Genomic DNA, 27,072 nt, shown 5'->3' with positions numbered 1-27,072 from the left:
AGGTAACGATTGCAATCTGTGTATATGAAGCCGTAGTAGACCTATTGTTCGCCCATATCTCAACCATGAGACTTCTCCGCTTTATAAAGGCCACCCTTGCCGTCGCGGTAACCAATACTTGCTTTGCTTTGTCACAGTCAGTCGACCCAGTATCATTCTCGGAATCCACTTTCGACATCATCATCGCCGGAGGCGGAACAGCAGGCTTAGTATTGGCAAACAGGCTTTCTGCAACGTCTCTGCGTGTTGGGGTCATAGATGCTGGCCACTACAATACTGCTGGTGATCCCCTCATTGATGTCCCATTCAGTCCTGGTTCCTTGATCGACAATCCATCTGCCTCTGCCATAGGCAATCCTAACTATGACTGGGGGTTTTCGAGTGTGCCTCAGATAGGGCTCTTGAACGGCTTGGTGATCGCATATCCACGGTAAGCTTCTCTGTTCTGCATGACCACCTCGTTGTATCTTATTTGGATCAGTGGCAAGGTCCTCGGTGGTTCCTCAGCTATCAACAACATGGCATGGCAGCGCGGTGCTCGCGCTGAGTATGATTCATGGGGGACGACGCTCGGGAACGGCGCGAAATGGACCTTTGATGCCCTCGAGCCTTGCTTTGAGCGAGCCGAGAATTGGACGTTTCCGGCAACCGGTGTCGAGGCGCTCGTTCCTGGAACGACTGCGAACCAATTTTTGCCCCTAGCGTCCGTACACGGCAAAGGAGGACATATTCACGCCCGCTACGATACTTTCGTCACCGACCTTGACAGAGCCTTTGCGTCCGCGAGCGACGCTCTAGGATTTCCGCTCAACACGAACCCAGACAATGGAAACACCACTTTCATACCCCTCGCCGGAATTGCTGACTCTATTGACATTTCCACTGGCAAACGTAGCTATGCCGCCCCGGGATACTATAACGCGGATGTGCGGTCCAGGAAGAATCTAGTGGTCCTCATGGGTGCTGTAGTTACTCGGATCATTTGGGACAATACGAGCGAGAAAACTGGTAACGGCACCATCAGGGCACGTGGCGTTGAGTTTACCGTCGGCAACAAGACTTATGTCGTCAATGCTACTAGGGAGGTGATCGTCTCTGAGGGTATGTACTTCATTGTTCACTCACCTTTGTTCTCTTGACGCCTTTGTCAGGGACACTGAAGTCGCCACAACTCTTTGAGCTCTCCGGGGTTGGAAATGCTACGCTGTTGAAGAGCTTGGGTATTCCGGTTACTCTCGATCTTCCACAGATTGGAGAGAACTTGATGGACCATCTTCTTACTGCAACTGATTACTCTGTCAAGAAGGGCGTGCTTACTCTCGGTGAATTTCGAGATTCAACTTCGAGTCAAGCCCTTTGTTTACCTGCGTGTCAGATTGGCTCACGAATAACGCGACTTTTTTGGCGGAGCAGCAAAAGCTCTAGTCAGTCATATTAAAAACTTCTCAAGGCTCTTCTCACATTTTACTAACTTACAATCATAGCAATACCACAGGGGCCGGAGCGTTCACATATGCCACGAGGGTCACCGGATCATGGCCCGTGAAAGACCTTGTGTCGGCCGATGAATTCACAAGCATGCGCGCAGCGCTTGACGCGGAGCTGGCGAACATGACGCTGACGCCCCTTCAAAGCGCACAGTATGACGTGCTCAAAACATTAGTTGACAGCGGCAAGATTGGTTGGGTCACGCCCATCGCCTTGCCCAGGGGTGGCGTGGTGAGCACGCCGGCGAATGATACCAACTATGTCACCCTCGCCGCATTCCAGATGGTGAGTGTACTTGCTTGGCATGGATCTTGCATATGAGCACTCAGCGCTGTTTGCAGCATGAATTTTCGCGAGGATCGGTTGTGAGTTACCTAGTTCCTTCCAATAAGGCTGTATTCCGCTCACCTTTCCTTGTGCAGCACATCAACACTACGGATCCCAACGCGGCGCCTGTCATCGACCCGAAATTCATGTCGCTGAACTGGGGTGTGTCCATTTACTCGATGGCATGCTGTCCTTCTGCTGATTCAATGACGACCAAGATCTCGATGTTCAGGTCGCCGGCACCAAATTCCTTCGCAGGTGGGCAGGCGCGGAGCCCGTAAGCAGCTACATTGACCAGGCAAGCACGCCGCCCGCAAGTGTCGAAAGCGATGCCGATTGGGCCAAATTCGTGCTCAGCTCGCTCGCTGTGAGTTATGCTTTTACTTGTCGCGAAGCCATGATACCGACCATCGCATTTTACTCCGATCAGTCTATAGCTCATCCAATTGGTGCGTTCCCCCTAGTCCTCCTCACGATCGCTCAGCTCTAGACTCAAGCGGACGCTTGTCATTCAGGCACCATGGCTATGGCTTCTCAAACCCTAGGCGGTCAGTTGCAGGCGTTTGTGTTTGCCATGCACGACCTCGTTCACTGAATGAATTCAAATAGGTGTTGTCAGTCCCCGACTTAAAGTTTACGGGCTGGACAATGTGCGAGTAGTTGATGCCAGCATCATCCCCTTAACGGTGGGCGCGCCCATCCAACCCACCGTGTACGCCTTGGCAGAGAACGTAGGTTGAGTCTCCATCCGTACTCGAGGCATCCCACTCACTATATTCTTCAATACACTGTAGGCTGCTATCATGATTGCTCAGGATCTGGGTGTATCGCAGGGCCTTCAGCAGTGTTAAGGTTTGAAGATCGCTGCATTTTCTATCAGCATCTATCGTACATCACATTTAGGTGGATAGTACTCCTGCACTTAGTCTCTTCTATCTTATTTGCTTCTAGTATTCCACATGTTCTATACTCCGTTTTCTACTCTCCTGCGGGCTTGGACAGCCGGACTAGCGCTCCAAGTCGCAGAGGTGAGCAGCGTGATATTACACCCAAACGACAGACCCAAGCTTTGAAAGAAAAACTCGGTCAAGGACTCGAATTTGGGAATCGTACTTCATACTTCGGCAGCGGATAGCCTACACCGTGTGGGGGAAACGAAACCGGCACCTAGTGACACCCCGCCATACTATTACAGCCCCGACGCCTTTGCCTAAGCATGTTCTCGCCCATCGTCACGAACCTTGCCGTAGCTCCATAGACATGACCGAATCGTGTTGAAACTCCGAAACTAGAGTGTAACTGGAGTTTCAAGCGCTTCTCCACTCTAAACGGCACCACGACCATGCCGTCTCGTCGAGCTTGTGCGAGTCGCACGGGCGCTATCTCTGAATAACTGGGAGCGCGTTAAGATAAGGTACGAGTGCTGGGGTACTGGTTCTAGAAGTGTCTTGATGTTTTCTGGTTGTGGTGTAAGAATCCCCGGTGCCACCGCCCCTCCTGCGCAATGCGCACACAGGCGTTAGCTATCGATTCGTACGAGCGTCCATCGCTGACTGAGTGGCATTCCATCAAATCACGCTGGCATCTCATCCAAAGGAAGCTCCATGCCGTCTTCATGCGCACAGTGGACACCGCGATCCTCGGATTCGAAAGTCATTGCATCCGATTATGACGATGATGGACGCCTACTAACACCAGGATTTCTCAGGCGACCCGACCAAAATAGGAGGCTACGGGATATTGAGCTCCCCACATGGTGTATGGTTATCCAAATGCTGTCGACGGAATAGTGGTGATGCTATGCAAACCGAAGCGAACATTCAGGAGTGTACGATCAACCGGATTGACCCCTCGCAATGATGCTGCTGACATGCATGGATGTAGTTAAGCTTATAAACTCAAAGATGGCGGTGCATATGGGTTTCAGTTCAAGGAATATCCGAGATAACAAGCATAGTAATGGATTTTCTCTTCTACTCTGCGGCTTTCGTCGTCGCCGTGCTCATAGTACTCATGCTGCAAAGGAGATCCCTGCATCTACCTCCGGGACCCAAAGGTTCGTACTTCATCGTTAGCTATAGTTTGATCAACTGCGATCTAATCTCAAAAACGCACAGGTCTTCCCATCATCGGCAATCTGTTTGATTTCGGCGGCGATGCTCTCTATGTCAAAGCTCGTGACTGGTCTAAGGAATATGGTGTGTACTTCGGGATTTCTCTCGGCTTTCTCTCTTTGCTGATTGCTGGGTGCGCAGGTGATGATGTCATCTCGCTCACAACACTCGGACACACGACGGTCATCTTGAACTCTGCTCAAGCGGTTGCGGATTTGTATGTCTCAAGGGGGGCGAACTACTCTGACAGACCGGATATGCCAATGCTCATTGACCTGTGTGTGACCATGTTTCACCCATTTATGGTACTCCTAAAGCATGTATTGGATAGGGTTGGTTGGGACTGGACGTTTGCGCTAATGAGATATGGTCCTCGATGGAAGGAGCATCGTCGTGTTTTCCACAACGAATTCGATGCGACTATCAAGGAGCACCGTGTCATCCAAGTGCCAGCAGCCCATGAACTTGTTCGACTTCTGCTCTCGGACCGAACTCCCAAGAAATTCCTTGATCATCTGGAGCAGTGAGTTGGAGCTGCATCGTTTCTTCGTCGACGTACTTATGAAGATTTGCCCTTGTGCAGCTATACTGCGCGTATCATCATGCAGAGAGTGTGAGGCCGTTCACTTTGGTTTGGAACAATATCTTTTTGAACGGAGGCACAGATATGGGTACACCTTTGAGGACGCGATGAAAGATCCGTTCGTGTTGGTCAACAAGGCAGCCTCGGAGACCACATCGACGGCGACAGTCCCGGGTACATTCCTAGTCGACACCTTTCCCATTCGTGAGTCCAAGTGATCTTCTTTCTCACTGCTCTGTTCTTACACTTTCGTTCACGATTCAGTGAAGTATGTCCCTGAATGGATGCCTGGCGCAGGTTTCAAAAAGATTGCTCGTGAATGGCGTATTCTTCAAGAAGCGGTGGTGAACCGGCCTTTTGATATGGTCAGGGACCAGCACGTACGTCTTTGCAGCATCGCATCAATTTCAATTAATTCGTCGTCATTCTCTCCAGACCAAAGGCATAGCAAAACCTTGTTTTGTCGGTTCTTGCCTCGAAGACAGGACAAACGCAGCGTCAAAGTCACTTGACGAAGACGTGATCAAGAGTATCGCTGCTGTTGTATACGCTGCTGGTGAGAAATCCGTCTGTTTGTGAATCCGGAAAATCTCCCTGATCCTCGGTGTTTAGGGAGCGACACTGTGTGTAGTTTAGGTACCCATGATGTGTCCACCCCACATCCTGACAGACGAGATCACAGAATCTTGCTACATTGACTAGTTTCGTACTAGCCATGGTACTTCATCCCGAGGTCCAGAAGCGGATACAGACTGAGCTCGATTCTGTGCTCGGCGGTGAAAGACTGCCTACGTTCGAGGACAAGGAGCACCTACCTTACTTCTGGAACGTGATGCGTGAAGTGCTTAGGTGGCTCGTAGTCTGTGAGCCTTCTACTTCCGGCGAGATTTCGCGGCACTGATGTTGTCATGCACCCACCAGTCCCATTCGGTAAGAAAATACTGTATCAGATCTTCACTGTCCTGAATGATTTTTGCTACTCATAGCCATCCCGCATCGTGCGATGAGCGCGGACACATATAAGGGGTTCCATATCCCGGCAAATGCGACAATCCTCGGAAATACCTGGTAAACCTACCTCTCCCCCTTAAGTACTATTGATATAGTAATGCATACACTCCTCAGGGCAATCATGCATAACCCAGATGTGTATCCTGATCCCGAGACATTCAAACCGGAACGTCACGAGGCGGAAGGTGTTCGTGATCCTATTGAGTGTGGGGTCTTTGGCTACGGCAGACGGCAAGTTGGGACCATTGCGGGCGTAAAATCTATTCTAATATCCTCTTCCTCCATCAGATCTTGCTCGGGCAAGAATATGGCCCTTGATACCGTCTGGATTGCGATGGCTACTATTCTCACCGTATTCAACATCAAGAAAGCGGTCGACGAGAAAGGCAACATCATCACGCCTGCAATAGAGTTTCGCAGGTCCACTATCAAGTGAGTGATCCTCGTTCAATCTCTGAAACTTAGGGTTGACAACTCTATCAATCCAGTCATCCCGCTCCATTTGATTGTACTTTCGAACCACGCTCGGCTGCCGCTCTCGCTTTGATTCATCAGACGCAGGACTAGATCAGTCGTGCGTGATTCATGGTCACCATGCGGTGTTTGCGTGTGAACTTTGCTGTAGACTATGTAGATACTACTGAGGAGCCAATTCTTTGAATTATCTAATTGAAGGCTCGTCAAGTTTGACGTCACTTAAATCAATATGCACCTTGCATCGCGTTGTTTACGCTGAAGCGATGTCTCTTGTGCCCGTCTCATTGTTTGCAACAAAAATGAGGCCGCACTGCAGTCGTTTAGAGGAGGTCTGTGAAAGTAGCAACGTCTCTAGACGGATCTTTTTTTATTTTTATTGAGAAAAAATCCAATTTATTGTCCATGCAGGGTAAAAGAAACCCTATGTCGGACATTTCTAGTACAGATTGTAGCTACCATAGACGGACCTTTCCTCAAACTATAGCATAAGGTTGGTGCCTTAATTTTCAAGCAACTTCCCAATCGATTGATGGCACTCTGCTCAGTCCGAGCCCGATTGGCATTGGCTGAAGCGCGTGTATCAAATTTCATTCCGTGCATATCATACATCAGTGACTGGACGACAAGACATGTTTAAGAAAAGTGACTCCGTAGACAAGAAGAGAAAGAAGGGGTAGTCTAAGGTGAACACGAATATGTCTACACTAGAATACAAGGGCATTCAATAATAGATATCAGTAGTAAACAAGTTCCTTTTGTTCTTGCTCCAAAAGGACGATCGCTTCCGAGAACCGAGGTCTGATCTGACACTGGAACGGCACGGGACGACTGAAGTGTCGATCGTCATTAATTGAATCGAGAACGATCAGAAATGCGATGCGTACACGACTAGACCGTCTTCGATGCAACCATCGACATCGAGAGGAAGTAAACTCCTATTCTCATCCTTCGCGCGTTCGATGTTCATCGCCCAGAGCATCATAGCGATATTGATGAAGAGGGAGTTGTTGGCAACATGCCTACCGATACAGATCCGCCGGCCGAACCCGTATGAGACATGACTTTCCTCTTTCGTATGCACAGGCGCCGGCGCAAGTCCGCCACGTTCGTCCAGATGCCTCGCGGGATTGAATTCTGCAGCGTCTGCGCCATATATCTCGGGATCGCGGTTCATCTGCCACACATTCGGGAGTATTACACTGCCCGCAGGTATGAAGTATCCTTCATACCAGTCGTCTTCTGTGGTGCGGTGCGGCATGCCAACAGGATCGACCGGACGCCAGCGCAAGACCTCTTTGACGATGGCACGGATGTAGGGCAGCCGTTCGTAGTCGCTGAATGTAGGAACCCGGGAGCGACCGATGACAATATCGAGTTCTACCTGCGCGCGCTGCTGAACCTCGGGGAAGGCGGTCATCGCAAGAAGGAACCAGGCCATGACACCGGCTGTGGTCTCCGCGCCCGCAGCACTGGGTATAGGCCGTCAGGCACATCCATAGGCATGACTAGAGAGAGCTACACGCACTACATCGTTCCAGCTGTCCATGCATTCTCGGATTCCGTAAGGTTGTTTCGACCGGCGTCTTCGATGAGAGTCGCAGCAAGACTCGCTCGTGCTTCTCCCTTCACCTGTACTTCCCAATTAATACATTGAGCATAAAGAACGTGCCTGCGGGACATCGACACGTACTAAACGATCGCGAACAGACCGAAAAAGGTTTCCAAACATCTTCGAGTCACGCTTGCACCACTGTTCGGCATCCCTCTTCCATTTCGCCATGCTGAGCAATGCAATCTCAATTATTAAACACGCAAGGAGCGGTGCGACGGTAGAAAGTACACACCTGCTAGGCAGGTAGCGCATCCACGGGAAAACTTCGACGAGGTGAGCGCCGGGAATGTTCGCGCGAGTCAAGCGTGCGACATGGTCATTGACACTTTTCACGGAGGGATCATTTTCCGACGTTACTGGCGGGGTTCCATAGACTATAGACATGATGGATGATGCCGCGCTGCGTCTGAAATGTGCATCCCACTGTTGTGGCTGAGCACAGATGCCCGTTGTGAGCAGGATGGCTTCTGCGAACTGCACGGGGTGATATCGGTGTACCACAGCCTTGTTAAATCCTTCATGAGTAGCTTTACGCATTCTGCGCCAGCTAAACTCTGAAGTATGAAAAGAAATAACAAAGGGCGAACGCAGGAGGAAGTGCGTACACGTCGGTGTATCCAAGGAAGACGATCACATTACCACCTGTGAGTACATCCGCAACAATTAGAGGTGGCCTTCCGGAAGATTTGCCGGCACGACGATCAAGGAGGTCGGCTGCCACTTTCTGGGAGTTGATGACCATGAGGGGCTGACCGGCGGCGTTGAGATACATGAGGTCTCCTGAAAACTGATAAGCACAAAATTTGGCAGAACAAATAATTGAGAACACACCGAATGAACGCTTGAGTTCAGTAAAGGTTGTCCACTGCTTGTCGCGTAATTGTAAAATATTACCGATCACAGGAAAGCCTTTCGGTCCAGGAGGCAAGCGACGCCATGGACTGCGGACGTAACGGACAATCGAGTATGCAACGGTTCCAATGAATAATACCAGTACCAGCTCAAGAGAAAACGGAAGGCCGAGAACAAGCATTTTACAGAGAGAATGCTCGAGCCAAGTCGATGAGGTGACAACAATAAATAAGAGTCTGGAACGGTGACGCATCGGCTTTTAGGCGGCATGATGACAAGAGTGATATCGATGACGAGCCATGAAATACACACCAGAAACAGAAGTGGATGTTTCTGACTGTGCTTGGAAGCATAGCGAAAGGAGGAGAGAAGAGAAGAGTTGCTAGTAGGAACAGCGCGTGGTTGTGACGGACCTAGATCCGACGTGCCGGATGCCCTCAGCTCCCGCGCACCATTGAAACTCAGCTTACTCTTGAAGTCCAAACTACCAAATCCCTGCATCTGGCCCTTCAAAGGCCTTTTGAAAAACGCTTGGTATCTCCAACCTCATGGGAATGCCATTGAGTGGAGTACTATCTCCGATTTATATTCACAATATATCACCCAAGTCTCATGTACACTCGATCCAAAAGCTGTACTAACCTCCGATGGCAAACGGTACAGAATCACTAATCTTGGCTTCCCTCTATCAAGAAGCATTTTTCCCATGGAATTATCGATGTCAGTCAGGCTTCAATGTGTATCATGACTGAGAGGAACCCAAGAATCATTACTGATATCTATGACATGTCGGCCAATTGTTAATCCATCCCCATCTCTGCCCTTATGATCTCAGTAAATTTTCCTCACCCGATTGCCTTTTCGATCCGACCTGACCAATCCAACCATTTTCTAGAGAGCATCAGAGCCAAAAGTGCCAACAACGACAGCCTAATGGGATATGACATTTGCCGAAGAACTGCTCGAGGCATCTCTCACGAATCTGTCATTGTCTGGCAAGGTTATCCCCGTCTTATGCAACAGTGGATCAATATTTCCCCTTCCAATTTCTATGTTCCATTCGCCTCTGGGAAAAATTAGTCCGGAGATATCGGTATACTCAGTTCAGCCTCACCTTGATCTTCAAGCGTCAACTGATTGGCTGTGACAGAGACGCCTTCCGCAGTACGTTCCTCCTTTTTGGATGGCTATACGCGGATGGCACACAACAAATGGGTGTGTGTAACATTGATGACGGCTACAGTGTCGGCCTGGTTCGATTTGAGACCAGCATTCCCATAGCCATGTTCAGCTCACAATAGGGTGATACTTTTTCGGTTGCGCAATGGAAGTCGCGAAGCTGGTTGTGCCTAGACATCGAAGCAGTAGCCAACCCCGGCCCTGAATTCGTACATTGTACTCTATTTAGGTGGTCAAGTGACTCGCAGCGAGGAGTACGATCAGATCGCAAGGTGCTGCATCCTCCATGATTGTGAATACCTGTCCGATGGGGTCGCATTCATAGGACTATCTTCTCTCGGTGGTGACCCATGTTCCGAGCCAGATGATATGTGCCTTTGTGATCTAAACAAATATCCACGGCGATAGTGTCAGTCGTTTTTCGTGCTTCCTTGGATTCATGGTCATTTGACTCAATTGTCATCATCATCATCAAGCCTAACCAAAGCACTTGTCAATTGTCATGATTCGATTGATACACTGCCATTTAGCAACACCAATGCGTCCTCAGAGTTCCTGTTTTCTGAGAGGAATCTCACGAGCGTTAATGTTCAGATCTTCCGCAATCATCGCTGCACCCTGGCGCGGTGTAATGCGAGAAATCAGTCAAATATACCTCATCGAGATGAACAATGATTGCGCAAACTTTTTCCGCTAGAGCGTACACCACGGACTGAATAGGCGCACCGATAGTCATGGGAATGATCCCTGCATCGACAATTCGCACATTCTTGATACCATAGACTTTGAGTCGGGGGTTGACAACGCCTGACCATTCAGGTCAGAACAACGGGCTAAACAGACAGCTAGAGAAGGTCTACTAACCTCCGAGATGCTCAGAGGCCATGGCCGTCGAGCCTGTTGATGTGACTATATAGGATGGGACAAAGCAAGAGGACAATCCACGCACCCATTGGATGAGCCATAGACTGATTCAAATGAGAAATACTTGTCAGATTTGGAACTTTGCGATGTAAGAACAAAAAGAAAACTGACCCAAATTGTCTTCTTAATCCACCCAGTCCACTCCTCATGACTCTGTGTACTCGCAGGTGGTGTGACAAGCTCATCAATGAGGCTTGCCACAGGTTCTGTTTGGATCCATCTTTGAATAAACTGCATCCCATGGGTTTGCACATCGAGGTCTTAGGGTATGCTCATAGTCATCAGAAAGGAGGGATCCATTCGACTCTATGAACCAACGTACCCCACGGCAGAGACAAAAATTTATTATCGATCACCGGCGGCGCCATGGGATCTGTACTGTTTATGTGCTGTACCAATGCAGTATAAGGCTGAAGGGTTAAAACGAGGAGATACAAACTCACCACAGATCCTCGCGCAAACTCATGCTACGGATATGAGTACGGCGTGAAACGTCAATAAAATCCTGCATTTACCAATTGGAAACCAATGACGGTGACGTAGCCTGTTTCCGGTTTTGGTGCGCTGATCATACCACCTCTCGGTATGACTGCTGGCATGAACCACGCAACGTGGCCTCCGTCGGCCATCTTTTTGAGCGCTTCGTACTGCGCGCGTTGGAGTGGCGTCGTCGTCAATCTAGATAAGGTGACATCCAACTCCGAGCGCATCTTCTTGTATTCATCTGCCAAGATAAGGTCTTTCAGAGGCCAACCGCCGGTGATGCGCGGCGTATACGTGAATGCTCCAGTTCTAGAATTGTTGCTGCGGAGGGATTGAGCAGGATCTATCCTGGGAGTAGGAATCCAACTCACTAAAGGTCTTGATGCTTCTGGAAGTGGGTCTGGTTGAAGGCGAGCCAATCTGGCAAAATGTGAGTTACAAACGCAGACCTCAATTTAATATGGCATCCGCACCGAGTGTCTCCACGCCGTTCTTGACTTTGAAATCGGAAATGCTCACGGGATGATCCATGAGATTCTCTCCGACCTGAGGAAGGTCAAGTATGACAGGAACTCCCAAACGCTTCAAGAGGGAAGCCTTGCCGACGCCAGAGAGTTCTAGAAGTTGTGGCGTCTTGAGGGATCCTACGATCTTGATAAGCACATCCCAATTCAGACAGGTTGAAGCTGCGACGCTACTAACCTGCGCACAAAATAACCTCTTTCGATGCCTCCACCATAAATCTCTCGTCTCCCACAACATACTCAACCCCCTTTGCCTGAATTGTTTTAGTTCCGAGCGTAGAATTATCCCATATAATACGAGTGACTAGAGCGCCCGTCAAAACCACAAGATTGTTCCTCGAACTGACGCCCTGTCCAAAGTAAGCGCTGGCAGCATAACCACGTTTCCCTGTGGTAGGATCCAGGGTGCGAGCAATGCCGTGTCGCGGAATATAATTTGAATTACCTGCGTCCGGATTGTCGTTGAGCGGGAATCCGAGCTTCACGCTCGCCTCGGTGAGAGGCCGATCTAGATCGGTAACATAGCTACTATAGCTGAGAGGGAGCGGACCGTGCTTGCCGTATGCCGAAGCTAAGAGTGGATCAATCGTGTCAGTGTCGGGAAGGAGTGCATCTGCACCAGTTGGCGGCGCCGTCCAATTTTCGGCGCGTTGGAAGTAAGGAAGCAGACCATCAAAGTTCCATTCATCGCCATTTCCGAACGCCGACCCCCACACGTCATAGTCAGCACGAGAACCGCGTTGCCACGCCATGGCATGCAGTGCGGATGACCCGCCGAGAACCTTGCCGCTACAACCAGCACCAACAATTTGAGGATATCTATGTTGCCAGAGACAGAACAGCGTACCGTGGATAGCCTATTACATGACCCTCCAGAGCAGGCTGGGGCACAGTCTGATACATCCAGTCGTACTCTGGATTTCCCACCATCGACGATTCCGGGGTACGCGTGAAGATATTGGCACCATATGGAATGTCGATGAGTGGATCTCCCAGAGGTGCATACCGCCCTGCATCGATGACTCCCACGCGGAGAGGTCTGGCTGAAGTAGATGTCGGGGCAGTGAGCCTGTTCGCCACCACCAAACCTGCCGTGCCTCCTCCAACAATGATGACGTCAAATTCAGATGCCGCGAATGATGACGGTGTGACGACCACATTTCGTGCAATGAAAATCGCCAGGATAGGATCGACGAGGTTGCGAACAAATTCGAAGAGCTTCATGGTCCTCTGCGTAGTTGGTGACGAGTCGCGCGTAGCACAGTAGGTATGTTGTGGTGTGTGAATGCACCGGTCCACAGTTACGAGGAAATCAAGTTAGTGGCAAGCGATGACTTCTGTCACTGAAGACTTACAGGAGAGAGTAAGTCGCCATGATCACTCCTTGCAATATCAGCATCCATTCGCGTCGGATTTCCAGATAAAACATGACGTATCTAACTCCATCCTATATTCGCCTCATCAAGCATCAAGTTCCAGTGGGCGGCATAACTGTATTTAGTCCCAGTTAGGCTCTATTCCATGGAGTTGCAATTACGGCTGAAAGAACAAACCGTATAACACCCATATGATTGGCGTGTGAGGCTCTCGTTCGCATGCTCCTGATTGGGAGAATGATGGACTAAAGCAAATCGATTTCAAAGCCAATTTGGTACTGCTAGCCAGAGCTCAGCCGCTGAAGCTAACGACCTGCGCTTGGCGAGGCATTTGCGGCTGTTCTCGAACCCAGCTTACATAGGCCTGAAGAGTAGGCTGGGATGAAAGGGGGTGTTCGCTGCACAATCTGACATGAAGCGCGAGAAAAAATAAGAGCGAGCGCTCCAAAATTTACGATCGCACTGTTCGAGAAATCATTAGAAGTTGAAATACTGGGAACTCGACCCGGACGCCAGTGGAGCACGTTGTCCTGTGAAGCGAGGGTTTCTCTGATGGCGACAGACTATCTGCGACTGGTTAGACCAGCCAGACAACATGTTGGGGGGAGGTTGGGGGGGGATTGCGATGCTATAAATTAACCGCTGTACCAGGTCTTTCTACACCTTCCCATCTCGGCCGTCTAACCATGACCCGACCATCGCAGAAGATTTTCATTCCCGATACGCTCGCTCAATGGCCTTGGGCCCGTCACCTCAACCCGCACTACGCGGAGGTGAAGAAGGAGTCGGCGGCATGGACAGAGAGTTTCAAGGCCTTTAGTTCCAAAGCGCAACACGCTTTCAACCGCTGCGATTTCAGTAAGATCAATCTTTGAATTGGGTGTTGCGCCTTATTTACATGAAATTTCTCCAGATCTTCTCGCTTCTCTCGCCTACCCTATCGCGACTAAAGGTTAGTCGGTCACTCATACTCACGCAAATAAAACGGCTGTAACCTCACTCAAAATTAGAACGATGCCGTACCGGCTGCGACTTGATGAACCTGTTCTTCGTGATCGACGAATATTCAGATGTTTCCGGTGAAGCTGAGGTTCGTGAGCAGAAGAACGTCGTCATGGATGCATTGAGGAATCCCGACATACCGCGTCCAAAAGGAGAATGGATCGGGGGAGAGGTTGCTCGCCAGTCCGTTAATTCATATTTGTCCGTCTGCTAGGAAATATCTGATGGACAGATAGGTTTTGGGAACGAGCAATCCCCCATGCTAGCGAACGATCGCAGAAGCGTTTCATCGATACTTTTGACCAGTATCTAGAGGCAGTTGTAGCTCAAGCTACTGACCGAAGCCACTCAAACATTCGCGATATTCAGAGCTACCTCGAGGTTCGCCGGGACACGATCGGAGCCAAGCCTTCTTTCACCATCCTGGAACAGGATATGAGTATTCCTGACGAGGTCTTCGAGCACCCGACCATGCACGATTTGCATATAGCAACCATTGACATGCTCTGTATTGGAAATGTCAGTGTCTATGACCACCTGAGTGCGAGCGAGCTACAACTCACGCATCACCTTCTCCAGGACATTGTCTCGTATAACCTTGAGCAGGCTCGAGGGGACGACTCTCACAACATCGTGACAATCGTTATGAACGAGTTGAAGACGGATGTAGAAGGCGCCATGGACTGGGTGGCCAAGTATCATGTGGAGCTAGAGACTAAATTTTTCGACGCCCTAGGGAGGGTGCCAAAATGGGGAAAGCTGATCGACTCATGGGTAGCCGAGTACTGCGATGGCTTGGGAAACTGGGTGCGAGCAAATGATCAGTGGAGCTTCGAAAGTGAGAGATACTTCGGGACGAGGGGCGTTGAGATCATGAAATCGAGATGGGTTACCTTGATGCCCAAGGAGCGCACGGAGGATATAGGTCCTCAGGTCGTCAATGGATCTATTTTGTGATACATGTCTTCATGCGCTCCAGTATCAATGTCTCTGACTATAGACTCGAAGAAGCAATCAGTGCAAATCAAGTGTGTGTAGATTAGAATTGGCCGAACATTGATTGAGGTACTGAACCAGGCGTAATACTGTCGAGTTACATTATATGGAGAAGTCAACGCTTTCAACCCCTTCGTCGGGAGGAGAACAAGTAGAAACGGCACATGAACTAAAAGTCGTTATGAGCGAGGTGAACATGAGCATAAGAATCAGCTGAAACAGTGGAGGGTATGTGGAAAAAATTGACTGACTACGCGCTGAATGAACACAGATAGGTCAGGGATTTTGGATCGGCTTCAAGGGATACAGTGACAATGGGTCTGTAGCCGACTCATGCCGAAAGATAGCGGAAGGGATGTTTGTTGACTGCTGGCAGTTGGACACGTGATTACTAGGGTTAGGGTCATGGGAGAACCGTCACAGCTCTCCGCAATTCGGTACAATTCGGCACCACTCTCGTCCACCCTCACAATTCCAGAGCAGAACTCGTTCTCGATGCTCCATCCTGACTATTCACCTAGGACTGATTCCATTATATGTCATGATATTCAGTCCAGATAATATCATCTTGATATCGATCGTAGAGAAATGCTCATGACATCGCGCCGCCTCCTGAGTTCGGATTCACTTAATGCAACGTCGACGATCGCCTAGCTATTTCCCTTTCAGGTCTGCATGCTGGATTCGAAATCCACAGTCCTTCCAAGACATATGAAATACTCGTATACCAATACCACCTATTTTCATCGCCCATTGAGGCGAAACAACTCCGCCATCCAAGTAGGAGGGCATATCGTCGCAAAAACGGTCGACTGGGATCACGCACGGACGGAAGCTCTCAAGATGTCAGAGAGTAGTTGGGCACTCGGAGCATGAATAGACGGAGTCGACGCTCAACGTGGATATCTTCCCAAATCCGTAAGTTCCATGATGATCCTCGCTTACATCGGGGGCTTGAGTCTAATCTGGTCTTTTCGTCAGGATGCTATGCATGATTGAGCTACATTGCGTCAGCCCTCAAGTTATGGGTTGAAATCGAACTGTCAAGCATCGGTGATGACGATGGATGAGATGGTCATCATCCTAGTCATCCTGAGAAATTTAAGCGAGAATAATTTTCGGAGGACAAGATGATACCAGGGTTGAGAAATCAGAGAGTCCAATTGGATCCTGTGCATGACCTCGGAGATCCAGTCAGAGTGAAAGTGAGTGTATAGTTGAGACTTTCGGCTGGGTGCCGCCTCAATTCCGGACACCATGTGAGTCCCTATCAACTCGGATGTATACATTCTGCGGGCAGAAGTTGACAACATGCCCCGGTTAAAATGCAGCTCGCGTCAAAGGAGCGAAGAAATCCTCGAGTCTAGGTTGAAGGAGATATGGGTGATTGCAGACATAGACATAACAGGGCCGCGCTATGGAGGTAAGTGTCCCAGCGACAGAATTATTTCTCATCATCAAACTCTGGAATGATCTTGAAACTGCGGCTTTGAGTGAGAACGGCAGAGCCACCTACATAGGAATAATAGGTGTCATCCAGGCTGAACTCTGCTTCAAGTGCGCGTCAAGTGGGTAAAGCGACCCACGGCATCCCTCCGCATGAGGTTACGGCAGTTGGTGGCTTCATGGAGAAAGAGCTGATTTGAAGAGATCGCAGAGCGCTGATCCACCGACGACCCTTAATTCTACATGGGGAAAGTCTCTTGTTTTGGAATCTAAATTAACGACGTACTGTAGTCCCTTGCCTTGGTGATCACGGTGACAGCGGAGATGCAGCGAGACCCACAAGAGACCCACATCCATTCGAACTCCGAGCCGTAGGCTCCACCACTCCGTAAACGATTCTACGACACGCCCCTCATCCTCACCTCATGGGGGCATCTGCGCTTATCCGCAGGCAACGGCCATATAACCATTTTGATAGTGATACAAGAATTCCTTCGCTTCTTTGGCTGCCATCATGTTTGACGTGATCAAGGTGTTTCAGAGCAACAAGCCTCTGTCCTTCGTCGCGTCCGTTGGCATCGCTGCATACTTTGCAGTGCGATATTTCAATAGTCCAAGACGGAAACTCCCTCCTGGACCGCGCGGACTTCCGATCATAGGGAACCTGCTGCAGCTTCAAGAGAAGCAATGGCTCGTATTCTCTGAATGGAGAGAGAAATATGGTCAGTGTCACCGAGGATTTCCAGATCTTGACTAACTTTACGTCCAGGGGACCTCATCTACGTCAACGTCGCCGGCAAGCCTATCGTGGTCATAAGTTCACAGAAGATTGCGGGGGATCTTATGGATCGCCGCGCTACAATATATTCCGACAGACCGCAGAACATTGTTCCGAACGATCTGATGACGGGCGGACTTCTCATCACTTTTACACACTACAACGACGTGTTAGTCTCACTACTCTTGCTATCCATATTTCGTTGACACGTCTGCTCTCAGATGGCGCCGCTTGCGCAAAGCCGCTCACGAGGCCCTCAACAAGGCTGTGGCGCACAAGTATCATCCTACTCAGGCTGTCGAGGCCGTGCTTCTTACCTTGGGTGTTTTGACTGATCCTGAGAATTGGGAGGCTCATCTCCGTCGCACCGCCGTCTCTTCTATCATGTCAATGCTCTACGACACTCCCCCCATCGCCTCAGAAGAAGATCCTACTGTGCAGCGCATCAATGATTTCGTCATCCGCCTCACGCGCGCTGCACTTCCTGGCGCACATTTTGTAGAATTCTTCCCATGGATGATCTACATCCCCAGCAAGCGAGCCTCTTCATTCTTGTAGAGCTATCCAAATGCTGAAGGGCTGCTTTCATCTACCAGGTTCGCAAAATGGAAACGGCAGGCTCTTGACTATTTTGCCCAAGATTCGATCTTATTCGAGGGCCTCTTCAAAGGTGTGCGGGATCGTGTCGTATGTTTTGATCTAGTTTGTTCGTCGCTTCCATGCTGAATGGCATGCAGGAACAAGGAGAAGACCGCCCGAGCCTTTGTGCTAGTCTCATAGAAGATGCTGGTCGTCATGGTCTCTCCGAAAGGGAGAACGCTTGGCTGGCCGGGACTATGTAGTACGTCTCCTTCTTTATATGCATCATATTCTTTTTACTCACGCTCGCGCTCGTTCTCTCTAGTGGGGCTGCTACGGACACGAATGCAACAGTTATGTCCTGGTGGATCTTCGCGATGGTTCTTTATCCTGAAGTCCAAAAGCGTGGCCAAGCTGAGATTGATGCGGTCGTGGGGCGCGACAGGCTGCCGACTTTTGCCGACTTCGACAAATTGCCATATATCCGTGGCATGGTGGGTGCCTTTAAGTCCTTTGCAATCTTCGATAGTCTGACTACCTCTAGGTCAAAGAATGTCTGAGATGGCGTCCAATCGTATGTGTTACAGTCATTCATTGGTAGTTCGAATCTCATCTGGGAGCCGCACAGGATCCCGTTGGAATACCTCACCGGTCTACCGAGGTAAATAATACGTTCTTACGAGAAAAACACTTACCGAAGGGGCGACCCTCCAGGATGACTGGTACGAAGGTTATTTCATACCCGCTGGTACTACCATCATCGCAAACGTCTGGCACCTCAACCGTGATGAGAGGATCTATGGCCCTGATGCGAAAGAGTTCAACCCATCTCGCCACCTTGACGAGAAGGGCCAGATCCTTCCCGGGCTTGCGGACACGAAGGATGAGAGCCACTTCACGTATGGGTTTGGCCGGAGGATCTGCGTCGGACGCCACGTCGCGAACAACTCTCTGTTCATCCAGATTGCGATGATGCTCTGGGCCATGAACATCGATCGCCCAACCAATGAGACAGGAGTACCGGTGCCGATGGATATTGAAGGCTGCGTTGATGATGGGCTATCCGTGTAAGTTTCTATGTCTCCTTGTCTACTCCGAAACGTGATTGATTTGTGGTATCGGTTTCAAGCCATCCTATCCCATTCAATTGCAAGATCACTCCTAGGCATGCACAGGCGATCTCCATGCTGGAGCAGGAGAAAGAGTCTCACATACAATGAAGGTCGCATGGATGTCTTGGAACGGTTTTCAGGGATGTATTTTGTAGAACATGTATGCAGAACGGAGTCTCACGTTTGAGAAGTAAGCTGTTGCGGGACATGCGTGGGAAACACTAAAATTCCGTTCGTCATGGTGCATTGTCATGATTTTCCATGCTCTGCTTCGTCCATCTGGATAGTCTTGGCCCTTGGGCCTCCTGCGATCCATCACCATGATGGTGGTTTGTCTGAAGACATCTCGAGGCGGTGCACCTTGACGCTGCCGCTGCGGTCGCTCATATATCAAACTTCTAGTACTATCTATCGAGGTTCCCTCATATCCTTTGAACTGACAATCAAACCACGCAGGACTTTCAACGATTTCTACAACCCGCTTCCCTATCCATGTTTCTATCAGCTATGCCCTTGCATATACTTCTTGTGTCACTGTGTATGACCATGATCTCGTGCGCTCGTCAAAATCGCCGCGTGGAACCTTCGATCCTGAGCAACGATGCGATTCAGAATGTGAGGGGTCATGCGGAAGAAATGGCATCTACCAGGTGCGATCCGCATTTCTCTACGTTGCCTTTGCCTACTCATGATTATCTAGCTGGGAATATGGTGTGCTCATGCAGGGACTGTTGGAGCTCGAGTGGGTGTGTCACACCTTCGCACACTTTTGTAATTTCTTGAAATGACGAGAGTGGCCATAGCCTGTGCTGTCGGTGCTCACGCCAGGATCTATCCCACCGCCATCGATGTTAGAGTATGGCGAGGCAGCTGATGTGATTAATTATGCTACGCAGTGAGTGTTAATTCACCAACGGTGTAGTGTCTGTCCCGCCCTGTCAGTCCCGCCCGAATGACCTGTGATCTAGAGTTGTCGCAAATAAGAGTGCGGGTACGCTGCCACTCGCGGATGGACATGGTTCGACCGCTGACCCTGCAAGTGCGTGTTATAAACTTCCTTCGAGAGTGGTAATCGAATCGTTGTGCAGGCCTTGGAGTCGGAGTGCTTTTGGCCAACTGGACTCGCCCTAACTCTTCCGATATCAGCTTCGCGCAAGCTGCGGCTGATCAGCTGGAGTTCCTTCTCAATGTTGCTCCGCGAGGGGCTCACGGCGTTATCTCTTCCATCGATTCCGAGGTACAACTAGTGTACGTGCTTGATCCTGGAGAATGACTGAGAACATTATGAATGTTCTCACTTTTTGATGTCCGTAGGGCCGACTTTACCTATATGGTACCTCCCTTCATCGCATACTACGGTGCACTCAAGGGTGGTAAGGAAGGAAATGCATTGATTCAGGATGCCTATAATCAAATCAACCTTTATCATGACGGGTTATATGATGCGAATGTAAGTCTTTGGAGACATCAAGCCAATGGAACAAATCCGGATTCCGGACATTGGGCAACTGGTGAGCCTGTACTCAAGAGAACTCTGTCAATACATATGGTGCTGACGTATATCGATATCGTAGGCAACGCCTGGGCTGCCGCCGGTATGCTGAGGGTGATGGATACGATCAACAATGCGTGTGATGCTGAGGACTTCGTTCTTGAGCGTAACAATTTGATACACTGGATCTACGAGGTCTTGGATGGCGTTTGGAAGCAACAAGTATGTCTGAAGCTATCTGCGGATACTTTATTCTGATCTCCACTGGAAAATGATAGGGAGAGAATGGCACTCTGTATAACTACATCGACAATGACTTAGGCTTATCTGATTCCTCGGCTACCGCACTCCTCGCCGCTGTCACGTATCGCATGGCCATTGCAACTGGTGTGCCTTTATACATCGACCATGGTACGTTCATGTTCCCTGACCAGACTCAATTTCTCTCATAATATTTTCAGCGAACAACGCGACGACACTCGTCTTTGATAGCATCGACGAGGATGGCTGGCTCTTGAACACTGTCGCCCAATTCACTTTGGGAGGGCACACGTCCAGCTCTTCTGCTCAGACCTTCGTGCTGTTACTTCAATCCGCTTATCGAGACTATCGAGCCTCGCTTAAAGTCTAATATCCTGGAGCTAGCCGTGTAAAATGCCAGCTCATCGTTCATTTCTCCGCTCATTAGCATTTTTTGAGCCTGACGTTTCGTGTTTACTTCAAAGAATTTACTCACTCTTGTGAGCATTAAGAGAAAGAGACCAACTGCAGGCCATAGCGGTGACCACCGCGAGAGCGGTAGTCCTCTACAGTTTAGTGAGTCGATCATACTATACAAACAAGTTCAACACGCAGCTTGGCCTTGTAGGACAATAAGATACAAAGCCCTCAACCTAGAAGCGGGTCTGTCATCGTCTTCGGATGTAATTCTGGGAACTATGAATAGGCAAGCTCACGCGAGCCTTCCCCTTGACCATAGCACGAGCTAGCCGGATAATGCCTGAGGCGTCGTTCAAAACAGGTTCTTGCCACTTTCTGGTTGAGCAATACTCAACGTTAAATCATCCAACATTCCGAACACCAGCAACGGCGAAGTTCTTGACTGATAGGTAATATTCCGCGGTGTGCGCAACTGAAGGTGTATCAAAGACAATTTGACTCAATCGAACCTGGGGCGAACGTGTCCAATTGTCCATGGTGGTCGGGAGCAGGACACGAATACCTTGGAGTGGGTAGACCTCCCTTCGGGGCCGGGGAGATACCGATCGACGGGAAGCGGGCTCCTTTGAGCATGGCGCAAGGCTTGTTCCTTAACAGGACCAGTCACCAGGCGCTGTGAAATAAAGAAGATATCCCCGCGGGGAGAGCGGGGAACGATCTGATCGGTCTGATACGAAATTGTGGAGGTCTCGGGCCGCCCCTAACCAGTGTTGAGTCCAACTCGTAGTGATGCAATTCTCCCCGCCCCGACCAGCTCTGACCATCGCCGTGCTCGACGCAGACAACAACTGGAAGTCTAATCACTAACGTTACGGGGTCACCTGTGGAAAGATGGATGCTGTCGGGCTCATCATGCTCTCTCCGACGCTCCCTCGCACTAGGCTGCGATTCTATACACCAACTTCGATGCTGAGATCTTTGACACGATAAGCGTGCGAATTTGCATACAATAGCAACAAATACACGTACCTTTCCTGCCTTCACAAGCGCAATCCCTTCTGGGATCCCGTGTAAGCCACCAGAGCCCAGCGTTACAGGGCCTGCTTTGAACGTGCCTCTCTCCAACCAGTGGCTCAGTGCCCTGTACACAGCCTTCGCAGTCGCCAGATCTCGCGGCATCGCCTACGCTACATGAGTGACATTGTAATACGAGCTGGCGAGGAGAGCGCTGACCGGGATATTGACACCTAAGAACTCGTATGGCTTGTCCCAGATGGTCTGAATCCCGATAGCGTGGTACTCCACCAACGGGTCGAGGCTGGTCGGTGGAACAGGAAGCACAACAGCCGCCCTCCGCAGTCCTCCTATCTTCGATTTGAGGACCTCATTCGCGAGGTTGATACTATCGCCGAAGGATATGGCGTCAAAAACGTAGTCAACTCCGCCTGGGCCAGCCTCGTGGAGGATTTGTTGCAGGGCGTCAGAAGCGTGATAGTCTATGACAGAGGAGGCGCCGAAAGAGAGGACAACGTCAAAGTGGTGCGACGAGGCCGTGGATATAACGCGCAGACCCGCGATGCTTGCCAGTTGGCAAACGTACATGCCGACGGACGCTGTCACACAAAAACAAGGTCAACGTTGTGAGGGTGAAAAGTGCACAACGCACGGCATGGATGACTCACATGCGCCCCCGCAGACCAAAATCGTCTTTCCCAGCGGTGCCCTCTGCGGGAAGTCGAACAGACGCGACAAGCCCAACAACGCGGTCGTCGCGCCGACAGGTATACTTGCAGCATCCTCGTCCGATAAATTGCTAGGAACCTTGATTAGCAGGTCTGAACGTGTCGCCAGATACTCTTGGAATGAGAAATGAGCCTTGTCGAAGGCGGCGTGCACCCATCCAGCAACCTGACAAATCATATACACACATCCAAGTCAGATATCTGTTTTCAGTTGGGCAGATGCAACACGCGTACCCTATCGCCTACTGTCACGTCGTGCACGCCAGGCCCGAGCGCAACAATTCTGCCTACAAAGTCATTCCCAGATCCGTTGCCTGGCTGGGCTCCTCCAAAGACTACGATTTTCCCTGTATTCACGAACCGAGGGGCCCATTGTCAACGATGAACGGTACGAACGTTATAAGAAACGATGATAATTTCGACGCACAATCGGTCTGGTTGATAGCTACTGCTTCGATCTTGATGAGAGCCTCTCCTGAACCTGGTGAAGGGACAGGATGACGCTCGACGGTATACGTAGGGTCTGAGCTTTTGATGAAGACACCGAGTTGAGAAGATGGCAAAGACATATCAAGGAGAGAGCGAGATGAGCCAACAGTCTTAGCCTAGCAGCGACGCCAGATATAAGAGCGTAGATTTGTATCCGAGGAGACCGGATCTTCAAAGCACGCTGAGTCCACAAAATCCCCGGAAGGTGAAAAGGTTGGGCGTAAAGAGACTCCAGTCCGCAGCAAGCTCCCATATCGGAAGCGTACCATTCTCACTCAATAATATGCAGTGTCCATTTGGAAGATCAAGATCAAGATGTTGAAACGAGCGTTGAGACCATGTATGGGTATTGAACGTAACGACCATGGCTATTGCCCATCTTCAACATCCAGGTGATCCGCTAAAGACCCAGACAGATGGCGGTCAATTTATCAGCGGCAGCGGCAGCAGGATTCGACACTGGTATTCTCTCAGAGTTCATTTAAGTCGAGAAGATGATGTTGCAATGGCAAACGGCAATGGACTCGGCGTCACCCGGACCGCCAAGTCGCATTGAGCCGGAGCTAGCCGAAGCCGTTTTTGTTGGTTTTTGTGCAATTGCGACGACAGTGGACACTCAGTGGACTCACTTGCCCTCAAGAGTCAACTTGTTACAGCTCTACAGCTCTACAGCTCTACAACACACAACCTCAGTACTTGCCATAGATCCATGGCGAAATACAGGTAGAAAGCCCAGATTAGCCCCGACGCTCAAATATAGTGAGTGGGAAGCTATGGCTCGACGCGATTGAAACGGTGGAGCCGTACTGGAATTTTGTGGTTGGTTAGAAGTTGCACATGTGAGTGTCTATTTGGATCAGGTATCATGGAGCTGTGCAGCCCAATGGCCATCCCCATTCATCTCAAAGCACGCCTCCCAATTCATGTTGCCTTTCAAGACTAGCGTTGTTCGTGGTCGCGAAGCGCTCCAGTAGGACCGCTAAACGCTAGATTGAGTATATGGTCACCGATCAATTTTCTGGTACTATTTTGATCTTGATGACTTCTTGGGTTGTGCCAGGTATGACCCTCTCTGACATTGACTCACCTTATCGGAGGTTAAGGCGTCGATGTACGTGTCTGCAGTATGGAAATATTTGCCCTGGTCTGGCAGCTGTCATTTAAATTAACTTTCGCCCTCAAGAATTGACTTGGAAGGTATCAGCCATACGATGCCAATCTGTTTATGATCTTCAATTGAACTATCGTCCCATCGAACATTGGGCAATTTGTTTAGTATTCAGCTGACGTCAGTCCCAAACCAAACAAGAGTAGAGTGTTATAGATTCTGTGAGTTCTTGTTATTTCACTCTAGTGCAACAACCGTCTGATAGTAGACTATCTCCTCGGCGAGGGATCGCTACTAGCCAATGGTTAACACTTCCACGATGTACTATCCAATATACGGTCAGCCATGATCCATTCTACGAATCATTTATTCATGTCAGCATCGACCAAGTACACCTTCGTGTTGTACAGAGCATTGTCTGTTCTCGAATCTCGTGAAGCTAGCTGTAGAATACGTCGAGCACAACAGAATCCGAGGCTAATGTGAAGCAGACGTTATGCATCAGTCATCGGTGTATTGATGATTGCCAAGAGGGCATATCTCTCCAACATGAAATTTGAGGCCGTATCGCGAACACGCAGCAAACTTGCCTTCTCAGTCATGTCCCCGGTGCAGTGTTTATCAGAGTCATCATATCAACAGGGTGCGCATGATTTCGCTAATCGTCGATCGCGCTGGTGGCCAACGAGTTTGCAGATGCTCAGGATCTGTCCAACTTCTCTTGCGAAGATGCCTACAATATAAAGCACTTTCATGTCTGACGGCAATCTCGTCCTGCATGAATTACGTTTCATGATTAAGGCGTAGGCATTGCGATATTCTCTCTGCTTGCATCGCTGACTGTGCAGAGCTTCTCTCAGTTTTCGCCTCATGTTTCTCAAATTGACGTCTTTGCCCTCAATGCTTCATGTTGATATCAGCAATAGCCCGGGACTGCCATTGCCTTGTCTGCTGAAATGGCATGTGATGCTCAAATTGCAGGCGTCATGATTTATCGCCTTCATATGCATCGCACACGGCTCAAGAAATACAATGCAGATCCGCATGACAGAGTACCGACTCTCGTAAAATTATCAATGCTATGCTTTCGCATTGCGTTGTCATGCTCGCATTAAACCATATCCTCAGTCTTTCAGTCAGTCGTATGGTATCCTTGTGTATCTGTGACAGTCTGTTCATGCTCTAACTTGACTCCTCCTTTTGTACGCTCAAGCAGTAAGGACCAAGTCCGACTAGAGACGCTCTTCCAGGGATGTACGGAGCGGACGACAGTGTCCAGTAGTCCGAGTAAAACTCAAAATGTAATAGTAAACACGCACAAAAGAACAAGGTGCTCAACAGTAAATGAACACACAAAAGCCCATCTCCCATCGCATGAGGACAGACAAGGACTGGAGCATGTTTGATGCACTATGGATAAACAGATGCGCGTCGCGCCTTCGTACAAGCGTTAGCGACACGTTCTGCGAGTGTGAGAACAACAAGATACCCTCTGCTTCGTCCTAATGCTTGTCCAACATCGGCATCGCGAGGACGTTCTCGCATTTGGGCATCTTCGGTTCACTATTGTTGTGGTCCGGGGCCCTCGATGCGACGTCTTATGCTACTAGGACCCGCCTCATGTTCCCTTCTGTACGCATCCGAATAAAACACTGACAAAATGAATTGATCCGAACACGAGGTTAACTCGTAAACGGACAGGACACCGACGGCCTATAAGCGTCGCGACGAAGGCCGATATACTTGCAGTCTGTTAGAAATCATGGAAAGGCAAGGCCGAAAAGCCAATGAAGGGGATGGAGGGCGAAAATATCAAAGTCGCGGAGAGTGTTCAATGCGAAGGCTCCATGCACGTTTTGCGGCAAGTTGTCCGATGCGCCGTCACTAGACAGCGATAGATAGCCATGTCGCAACTGTATTAGGACGCAAATAAAAATGAAAACCATGCTCACCCAAGGTATTGTAGGAGAGGGCAGCTCAATAAGATTCGCCAAGATCTGCCAAGATTCACCGTCGGCGTTTGCCGAGCTCCTTCGGCGCATAAACCTGAATAAACTCTTCGTTTTTTCCGGGCTCTCCACTCTCTCCTTACTTTGATGATACAGTGCGGTAGTCATTTATTATGGTATATGAAGACTCTCAATATTTGAAAACATGACGCTCCTGCGCAGAATTCATGAACACAGACAAACAACGCAGGTGTAAAGGTTGCACTTTCTCTATCTCCGTTCGCTCATTCCGATCTCTTCAACGCTTCATCCCGCAGAAGAGTGCTATACAACATACTAAAATGGCGCGTATGTATGGTCGGAGACTCGAGTAAGTTCGAACGTCTTAGTCTTGCTGCCATGCGAGACACTTTTCTCTCCCATTCATTCTTAGATCTGACGGTAGGACATGAATCATCATTGCCTCTCTACACCCTCTGTTATACTAAATCTCAATGTCTTCTAGATATGTGAGTGCGTGCGGTGCTCGTTGGCATATCGCCACTCTTCGAAACACCAAATGACATCGCTCGAATCATGATTTAGAGCGTGGAGTCCCTTTTCATTCAAGATATGCCGCTGTTTGTGATTCTGAAACTCTCACTCGCAAGCTATGCCTCTGACCCAGATACTTCCCAGGTCATCCTTCTGGATTTATAGCATGACCATGCATGAGGTGCTTCACTATTTCTGATGCACGGGATCTTCCTAACTCTCCGCGCGGCTATGC

General features: G+C 49.6%; 9 protein-coding genes across 9 annotated transcripts; 5 read left to right on the top strand and 4 right to left on the bottom strand.

Moving 5' to 3' along the window:
- Positions 1–65: 65 nt before the first annotated feature.
- On the top strand, positions 66–2,666 carry gor16 (GMC oxidoreductase 16; the record flags this gene model as incomplete). Its single annotated transcript, XM_009549847.1, has 12 exons — positions 66–430; positions 482–1,101; positions 1,152–1,322; positions 1,376–1,424; positions 1,485–1,773; positions 1,830–1,853; positions 1,911–1,977; positions 2,034–2,182; positions 2,246–2,264; positions 2,331–2,363; positions 2,425–2,546; positions 2,610–2,666. 12 exons carry the CDS (start codon positions 66–68, stop codon positions 2,664–2,666), a joined length of 1,965 nt encoding a protein of 654 aa, XP_009548142.1.
- A 1,108-nt stretch (positions 2,667–3,774) lies between these two features.
- Positions 3,775–6,090, top strand: cyp37 (cytochrome P450 monooxygenase 37; the record flags this gene model as incomplete). The annotated part of the gene is made up of 14 exons (XM_009549846.1): positions 3,775–3,871; positions 3,933–4,013; positions 4,071–4,206; positions 4,261–4,452; positions 4,513–4,542; positions 4,595–4,716; positions 4,777–4,892; positions 4,948–5,068; positions 5,125–5,135; positions 5,195–5,375; positions 5,434–5,442; positions 5,499–5,580; positions 5,638–5,955; positions 6,012–6,090. 14 exons carry the CDS (start codon positions 3,775–3,777, stop codon positions 6,088–6,090), a joined length of 1,575 nt encoding a protein of 524 aa, XP_009548141.1.
- Positions 6,091–6,734: 644 nt separating this feature from the next.
- cpm79 (cytochrome P450 monooxygenase 79) lies at positions 6,735–8,645 on the bottom strand (the record flags this gene model as incomplete). The annotated part of the gene is made up of 7 exons (XM_009549646.1): positions 6,735–6,828; positions 6,885–7,469; positions 7,526–7,629; positions 7,691–7,781; positions 7,845–8,159; positions 8,218–8,392; positions 8,444–8,645. 7 exons carry the CDS (start codon positions 8,643–8,645, stop codon positions 6,735–6,737), a joined length of 1,566 nt encoding a protein of 521 aa, XP_009547941.1.
- A 1,544-nt stretch (positions 8,646–10,189) lies between these two features.
- gor14 (GMC oxidoreductase 14) lies at positions 10,190–12,798 on the bottom strand (the record flags this gene model as incomplete). Its single annotated transcript, XM_009549845.1, has 12 exons — positions 10,190–10,261; positions 10,329–10,450; positions 10,508–10,540; positions 10,593–10,611; positions 10,679–10,827; positions 10,890–10,956; positions 11,011–11,034; positions 11,083–11,371; positions 11,422–11,470; positions 11,524–11,694; positions 11,753–12,363; positions 12,422–12,798. The coding sequence occupies 12 exons, from the start codon at positions 12,796–12,798 to the stop codon at positions 10,190–10,192; spliced, it is 1,983 nt and encodes a 660-aa protein (XP_009548140.1).
- An 838-nt stretch (positions 12,799–13,636) lies between these two features.
- tcn1 (non-plant terpene cyclase class 1) lies at positions 13,637–14,909 on the top strand (the record flags this gene model as incomplete). The annotated part of the gene is made up of 4 exons (XM_009549630.1): positions 13,637–13,808; positions 13,961–14,135; positions 14,189–14,471; positions 14,532–14,909. 4 exons carry the CDS (start codon positions 13,637–13,639, stop codon positions 14,907–14,909), a joined length of 1,008 nt encoding a protein of 335 aa, XP_009547925.1.
- Positions 14,910–16,910: 2,001 nt separating this feature from the next.
- On the top strand, positions 16,911–19,055 carry cyp2 (cytochrome P450 CYP2). The gene is made up of 10 exons (XM_009549844.1): positions 16,911–17,116; positions 17,164–17,341; positions 17,394–17,708; positions 17,769–17,859; positions 17,910–18,013; positions 18,077–18,245; positions 18,296–18,325; positions 18,380–18,412; positions 18,466–18,818; positions 18,881–19,055. The coding sequence occupies exons 2-10, from the start codon at positions 17,238–17,240 to the stop codon at positions 18,969–18,971; spliced, it is 1,290 nt and encodes a 429-aa protein (XP_009548139.1). The 5' UTR covers positions 16,911–17,116; positions 17,164–17,237; the 3' UTR covers positions 18,972–19,055.
- A 300-nt stretch (positions 19,056–19,355) lies between these two features.
- On the top strand, positions 19,356–20,986 carry gh88.1 (glycosyl hydrolase, family 88; the record flags this gene model as incomplete). Its single annotated transcript, XM_009549843.1, has 8 exons — positions 19,356–19,513; positions 19,564–19,609; positions 19,667–19,758; positions 19,832–19,902; positions 19,952–20,111; positions 20,178–20,577; positions 20,634–20,766; positions 20,817–20,986. The coding sequence occupies 8 exons, from the start codon at positions 19,356–19,358 to the stop codon at positions 20,984–20,986; spliced, it is 1,230 nt and encodes a 409-aa protein (XP_009548138.1).
- Positions 20,987–21,514: 528 nt separating this feature from the next.
- Positions 21,515–21,839, bottom strand: HETIRDRAFT_410322 (uncharacterized protein; the record flags this gene model as incomplete). The annotated part of the gene is made up of 2 exons (XM_009549842.1): positions 21,515–21,657; positions 21,683–21,839. 2 exons carry the CDS (start codon positions 21,837–21,839, stop codon positions 21,515–21,517), a joined length of 300 nt encoding a protein of 99 aa, XP_009548137.1.
- Positions 21,840–21,952: 113 nt separating this feature from the next.
- On the bottom strand, positions 21,953–23,326 carry qor4 (quinone oxidoreductase 4; the record flags this gene model as incomplete). Its single annotated transcript, XM_009549680.1, has 6 exons — positions 21,953–21,991; positions 22,045–22,197; positions 22,249–22,628; positions 22,698–22,923; positions 22,992–23,104; positions 23,185–23,326. The coding sequence occupies 6 exons, from the start codon at positions 23,324–23,326 to the stop codon at positions 21,953–21,955; spliced, it is 1,053 nt and encodes a 350-aa protein (XP_009547975.1).
- Positions 23,327–27,072: the final 3,746 nt, after the last annotated feature.

The sequence above is a fragment of the Heterobasidion irregulare genome, assembly GCF_000320585.1.
Source record: "Heterobasidion irregulare TC 32-1 unplaced genomic scaffold scaffold_07, whole genome shotgun sequence".
NCBI lineage: Eukaryota > Fungi > Basidiomycota > Agaricomycetes > Russulales > Bondarzewiaceae > Heterobasidion > Heterobasidion irregulare.
The sequence above is the reverse complement of the archived record's forward strand: the minus strand, read 5'-3'. Positions and strand labels throughout refer to the sequence as shown.

What these genes read in the sequence shown, in the direction of transcription:
- cyp2 (XM_009549844.1), top strand. Translation starts at nt 17,238, where the DNA reads ATGGATCGCCGCGCTACAATATATTCCGACAGACCGCAGAACATTGTT. An exon ending in TGGCTGGCCGGGACTATGTA is followed by an intron (nt 18,014 to 18,076) that starts GTACGTCTCCTT and finishes CGTTCTCTCTAG; the next exon opens with TGGGGCTGCTACGGACACGA. An exon ending in TGCCATATATCCGTGGCATG is followed by an intron (nt 18,246 to 18,295) that starts GTGGGTGCCTTT and finishes GACTACCTCTAG; the next exon opens with GTCAAAGAATGTCTGAGATG.